This window comes from Loxodonta africana, chromosome 2, assembly GCF_030014295.1.
Source record: "Loxodonta africana isolate mLoxAfr1 chromosome 2, mLoxAfr1.hap2, whole genome shotgun sequence".
Lineage (NCBI taxonomy): Eukaryota > Metazoa > Chordata > Mammalia > Proboscidea > Elephantidae > Loxodonta > Loxodonta africana.
In genome coordinates, this window is record NC_087343.1 from 231,876,839 (window position 1) to 231,883,473 (window position 6,635).

At 39.5% G+C, this 6,635-nt stretch overlaps 1 protein-coding gene across 1 annotated transcript; it reads left to right on the forward strand.

The window, feature by feature from the left end:
* Nucleotides 1-381: 381 nt before the first annotated feature.
* Nucleotides 382-4,536, forward strand: LOC135230446 (olfactory receptor 14L1-like). The gene is made up of 4 exons (XM_064279747.1): nucleotides 382-518; nucleotides 946-1,088; nucleotides 2,838-2,982; nucleotides 3,549-4,536. The coding sequence occupies exons 1-4, from the start codon at nucleotides 382-384 to the stop codon at nucleotides 4,534-4,536; spliced, it is 1,413 nt and encodes a 470-aa protein (XP_064135817.1).
* Nucleotides 4,537-6,635: the final 2,099 nt, after the last annotated feature.

Consider the following 6,635-nt stretch of genomic DNA (forward strand, 5'->3'; position numbering starts at 1 on the left):
AAAAGATTTGATTGACCTGAATCAGCAGTCTATTTTCTAGCCAATCCACACACATAACCTGATTATACCATGAATACTTTTGTTTATCTGCCTTTTTCTGCGTGGTTCTCTCTTATAAAATGCCATTCTAAACATTATCTGGCAAAATGCTCCTGAGAGCTGTCTCAGGAAAAGACAACCCTCAGCACCCTCAGTGAGGCAGAGGCATAATAGGCTGACCCTTGTTATAGGGAAAAAACATCACAAAGTTTAGTAAAGCAAAAAGAAAGTTTTATTCGGCATATATTCAAAAAGGCAAAAGTGGGAAGCAGACGAGCATTCTGTCAGAGCCATGTCTGCACAAGCCCAAGGAAATACTACAGAACAGACAAAAGTGGGAATATGGACAAAGCATGCTGCTATAGCCACATCTGCCCTAGTCCAAGGAAATATTACAGAATAAGCAAGAATGGGAAAACGGACAAGCATGCTGCTAGAGCCATGTCTGCCCGAGTGCAAGGAATGTTACAGAATCATCAGTATATACTCACATTACAAATGGGCAAAATCATTGAAAGCTTTACCTTTTCACATTTTGGCTAAAAAATGTGACTCTACATTTTGAATTGTCTTTCTTAACAATCTTTGGTACAGGCTGAAGCAAGGACAGGGAGGAGGGTCTTCACTGGTCCATCAAATTTTCTAAATGCTAATAGAAAAAGATAAGAGTGGAAACTCTTTCATGTTCTGTTTGATTGGCTTATCTGGAAGATCCCCTAAAAGATATTTTCCAAGATTATCCTAGCTACTGCCTTTATGCCTCAGGGCCCAGTTGATGTGTCCTTATGAGTCCTTGAGAGTCCAGCTCCAGCTGGGTCACATTCCCTATGCTCAAGGACAGGGAATAATGACTCCAATATTATTTCCTAAATCACCCTAATACCTGACTTTAATCTGGATTTCTAGACTAACAGCTGTGTTTTTTGAGAAAAACATGTTTTTCCCTGGTGGTCAAAACCAGGATGTGAAACTGGAACAGGCTGCTCAGCCCTATCCTGACCAGAACCTGCACCATTATTTTCCCTTCCGTAGCCTGTCTCTGTCTCCAGGTATGATTTTGCTGTTAGCTCCTCTAAAAGTTAAAAGTTAACCAATGTTTCCCCTAAGACCCTGGAAAAACAAGTGATACCGATCTAAGCCTGTCAAACAGGACGATGTTCACCAGGATGGCATCAGCCACCCCCTGGGCTGATGGGACAATGGCAGGAAAAGATCAACATGTTTGAGATGTGACTGCTGAAACCACATGGGAAGAGAATGGACATTCTCTAAGTTCCTAAAACCCATGCCCCATTTTCCCTATAAAACCCCAGTTTGCCTCCAGTTTCCTGAGACAGACAGGTTTAGGAGGAGATCATTCTCCCCGTCTCCATATATCGGTATATATAATAAAGCTCATGCTACCCACCTCCACCTCACCCTGTCTGAAGAATTGGCTGTTTGCGGCTGGTGGCTCTAACTCGCGAAATTGCGGTAACAAAACCATATAATCGAGGGGCCTTAACCAAGTGACATTTTGCACCCCTCAAAATACTCAGGAAGAGTGTTGTCTGGGTGCTGTGGCCAACAAGATATTTTTGCAAGACAGACAAAGAAAATGCATGTAAGCTTCTTGTGACCGTGATCTAAGCATCCTGTGAAACTACCCATAATCACTAACTATACTATTAATAATCAGTGACCAACCAGAGTGTGATTATTACAATACTCATTGCTTTTCCTGTGATTGCCCTCCCTATGGTTTGATTCCTCTTTTCACCCCATAAGAATGCTTGTATGAGGAAACTGCCCCAGGACTACCTGGTTCCATTTTCAATGGGCTATGTAATTCCCCAATTGCAATTGTTTTAAACCCCTAATAAACCTGTTTTAACTTGAAACAGCAGTTAAGTTTTCTCTACAACAGAGCCTAACTCAGATATACCTTCTCCCAGCCTTCTATAACAACTGTGGGAAAATGAACTTGATTTGGCCTCTTTTCTCTGATTTCTAAAAATAAAATAGCCCTTGGAATTTCTCAGCAATCCAAGGTGTCCTTGTCTTTCTAAAACAGCCAGGCAACACTTAAACATGTGTAAATGAATTGGGAGTTCCCAACTCATCACCTTGGCAACAGACCTCTGGAAGATAGGGGGACATTATGAGGCTACACCCTATTCCCCCAAGCCCCCTGCCCTGAGGCCTGATGTTGGGCAGCAGGGTTAAAAAGATATTTTCTGGTTTGGTGCCAACATGTCTGACCACCCACTCTTCCAGTGATCAGGTGGGCATGCAGTGGGTCATGTAGGCTTTGATGGGTATAAAAATAGCTGGGGGAGGGACCTCAGAGTTCTTCATCAAGTATGTCAAGTGGAGACATGCATGGAAGAGTTCTCCCTTTCCATCCACTGAGTCACTTTCCAGAAGGCAGCTGGAACAGACTTGTGAAACTGTCCCTTTAGGAGTCCCTCAACTGTGATTCTCGGTAGAGCATTGATAGCAGAAGTTTTCAGCCTACCTAAATCAGCCTGCCTGGACTGGGGGAACAGCAGAAGGCAGGCCCCCTTAAGTCCCTCATCTAAAGCACAAAGTAGGGTATGCATAGAGGAGTCATCATCTCTGCCCAGGGAGTCTTCTCAAGTCAGGGGAATGCTCACATATGTATCTGTGTTTGTCGTGGTGTGCTATCTGCTTCTTTTGTAAGTAATAAAACTACTTCCAATGTACTAACACTGTGGTAGCATCTAACGTGTTCAGGCTCAGACTGGAAGGAGTGATATTCACAGAGGAGTTAATATCAGTGTTTGGCTCCCTTTTAGTAAGGACTTCCTGGCTATTTAGAAATCCGGGACAACCCGTGAGTGTCTTGCAACAACACAAAGCAGAATCTCCTAGGTGGAATCCAATGTCACCACATCAGATTGCAGGTAGTATTTTACTACACTATATTGTTCATCAGGTTGTGTAAGTTTGGAAATCTAGAACTATTATGAAATGCTGTACACTAGGAGTCTATCAGTATTGATATTACAGAAAGTACTTAGTAAATGCCTCTTGATTTTATCCAGTAATGTTGTAAGTACTATCTCACTGAATAGTTATAGAATGAGATTTCTTTTCCAAGTTGCTAACACCACTTTGCCTTTATTTTATTAAAATTAGAGGGAATGATGGCAAACTATTTTCAATGCTATGCTTAAATACAGACGGGGCAAATAATAAGCTTCAAAATAAATATGCATGTTAATAAATGGATGAGGATAATATTAATATTCACTTTTTCTCCAAGCATGTGTGCAATTATTACTACTATATCTTCTTTGTTGTTATATCTCCTTTTCACACATTTGATGCCAAGGCATATTTACTGAGAATATGCTCTGTACAAAGCACTACACTATGTCACTGAGATTCAGGTTTAGAAACATGGCACTGACGTTGCATCTGAGTGATATCCATCTAATTCTTATAGATTCAATCGCTTCAGAAACATAATATTGAGTAACCACATTTAACTTATCTGAATCCAGTTTTTTTTTGTGCTCTGTTATTTTTATAGGAAGAAATGGAATAACAACAAATGATTTAAACAGAACTGAAGTTACAGAATTTCTTCTGATGGGATTTTCAAACTCCTTGGAGGTTCAGATCTTACATGCTGTTCTTTTCTTATTGGTTTACCTGGCAGCTCTCATGGGGAATCTCTTAATCATCATGCTCACTGCTCTGGATGCCCACCTCCAAACTCCGATGTATTTCTTTTTGAGAAACTTATCTTTCTTAGATTTTTGCTACATCTCTGCCACAGTTCCCAAATCCATCGTCAATTCCTTGACCCATAATACCTCCATTTCTTTCTTTGGGTGTGCTGCGCAAGCCTTCTTTTTCAATGACTTGGCATCTACTGAGATAGCCATCCTTACAGTGATGTCCTATGACCGCCATGTGGCCATCTGCCAGCCCTTGCACTATGAGGTCATCATGAACCGAGGCGCCTGTGTGAGGATGATGGTGATATCGTGGCTCAGTGGGATGATTTGTGGGTTCATGCATGTGGCAACAACATTCTCATTACCCTTCTGTGGGTCCAATGTAGTACATCAATTTTTCTGTGATATCCCACAGCTCTTGAGCCTCTTAGATTCTGAAGTAATCATTATTGAGATTGGAGTCATGGTTTTTATTACAAGCCTTGTAGTAGTCTGTTTTGTTTCCGTTACTTTCTCTTATGTGTCAATTTTTTCTGCCATTCTGAGGATTCCATCCAAGGAGGGTAGATCAAAAACATTTTCTACCTGCATTCCACATCTTATGGTTGTAACACTCTTTATGATATCTGGTAGCATTGCTTATGTCAAGCCAATTTCAGATTCCCCTTCAACGTTAGATCTTCTCCTGTCTGTGTTCTACACAGTCATACCCCCCACCCTGAATCCTATCATCTACAGTCTGAGGAACAAAGACATGAAGGCAGCCCTGAGAAGGCAGTATGGTATGCTTCATGGGTATTTTGACTAGAGACCACTCAGAACTTAGGAACTCTTTTCTGAACAATTTTTAGCTTAATAAGCTCAGATTTTTCAATTGATTGCTGTACTTTGTCTTGGTTCTTTCCTGAAATGCCGCTGTCCTCTAGGGATTGTCTCCATGTTGTTGTTGCCAGTTTCTGTCTAGTTGGCTCTGACACATGGCGACCTTATGTTTAACAGAACTAAATCTTGTCCAGGCCTGTGCCATCCTCGATCATTGGTATGTTTGAGTCCATTGTTGTGGCTATTGTCTTAATGTATCTCACTGAGTGTTTTCCTCATTTTCACTGACCTCTGGTTTACCAAACATGGCATCCTTTTCTAGAGATTGATCTTTTCTAAAGAGTTGTCCAAAGCTAGTGATCTGAAAACTACATCTTCATTTTTAAGGAGCATTCTGGTTGTATTTCTTATAAGATTGATTTGTTTGTTCTTCAGGCAGTCCATAGTCTCTGCAGTAGGGTGAATATAATTCCAGGATTCACTAAAAGATCATTTGGAGTATGAAAATATTAAAACTTGTGCTTTCAATAATTTTCATATCAAAATTTTTGTACACTATATTGTACTTGGGGAGCCCTTGTGTCACAGTGGTTAAGAGTTTAGCTGCTAACCAAAAGGTCAGCAGTTTGAATCCACCAGCTGCTGCTTGGAAACTCTATGGGGCAGTTCTACTCTGTCCTATAGGGTTGTTATAAATTGGAATCGACTTGATGGTGATGGCTTTTTTTTTTAATATTGTACTTAGTATATTAATCACAGTAGAACATGTTCACATGCATTAATAAATAGCTAAACTGAAAACATACAAAAATGGCATGTGCTTGTATTTTTCAGCAATAGGAATGCATGATGGAATAAACTGGAGACTAGTACTTTGGAGTCCATTGTTCTTGTTAGATTCATCTAACTGATTTTGACTCATAGTGACCCCATGTGACAGAGTAGAACTGCCACATAGGATTTTCTAGGCTGTAGTCTTTATAGGAGCAGATAACAAGGCCTTTCTTCCATGAGGCCACTAAATGGGTTCTAACTGCCAACTTTTTGGCTAAAACAGCTGAGTGCTGAACATTTGCACCACCAGGGTTTCTTTGGAATCCAGTAATGATACTCAAATGGGATAAAATATATATAACGATTTGATCAATAATAAAGATGCACATGGATTTACAGTGATAGTTAAAGGAACTAACATAATGGAAAACAAATGGTTTCTTGATTTTTTTTTTAAATAAATGAATCATTATATGTTTAGCTGAAATCTTCATAATTCCTTCACATTTTCCTCCCCAGGGAGGCACTATCTGATAGTTGTTATGTATCATTCCCAAGAGTGCCTTCATGCGTTTTCTACGTATATGTTTACCTATATAACGCACAATATCATTTTAGGAATTAATATCTTAAATATTATTGTAATCATCATATTTAAATAATAAAATATTAAAATTTTTCTTTATTATCTTTCTAAGATTTAACAATGTCTATTTTTTATATATGAAAATTTTTTTGTATATGAAAAAAAATTTCTTTTTTCTTTTATATATGAAAAGGAGTCCCTACATAGTGTAAATAGTTAATAGGCTCAACTGTTAACCAAATGTTGGAGGTCCAAGTTCACCCAGTGGTGCCTCAGAAGAAAGACCTGGCAATTTACTTCTGAAAAATAAGCCACTGAAAACTCTGTGAAGCACAGTTCTACTCTCACACACACGTGGTTACTATGAGTCCTAGTCAACTCAGTGGCAAGGTTTGGATATGACACACAGATATGAAATAAATGAAACAAAGTTTATGCCCTTAGCTTAAATCCCAGTGGAGGCAGACAGAAATAAATACCAAACATAACAAAGTATGTAACTGCTTGTTATGATGCAAGGTAACTCTAGAGGTAGGAAGGGGATAGAGCAGAGTAAAGGTATTGGGAACACTTCAGTAATATTACAAATTTAAAAACGATGGTGAAAGTCAGCCTCACTGATACCATAAAAGTTGAACAAAGGTGTGCATGTGGGGAAGGAGATGAGGGAGTGCTGGGCTTTCTCCCACCTCTCCAGCATGTTCAGGGAACAGAAAGATCCTTGT

Excerpts from the sequence above, each read along its gene's own strand:
- LOC135230446 (XM_064279747.1), top strand. The coding sequence starts at position 382 with ATGGACAAAGCATGCTGCTATAGCCACATCTGCCCTAGTCCAAGGAAA. Across the intron at positions 519-945 it reads GGAATGTTACAGAATCATCA|ACTAACAGCTGTGTTTTTTG; the intron begins GTATATACTCAC and ends CTGGATTTCTAG. Across the intron at positions 2,983-3,548 it reads TATATTGTTCATCAGGTTGT|TTTTTTTTTGTGCTCTGTTA; the intron begins GTAAGTTTGGAA and ends ATCTGAATCCAG.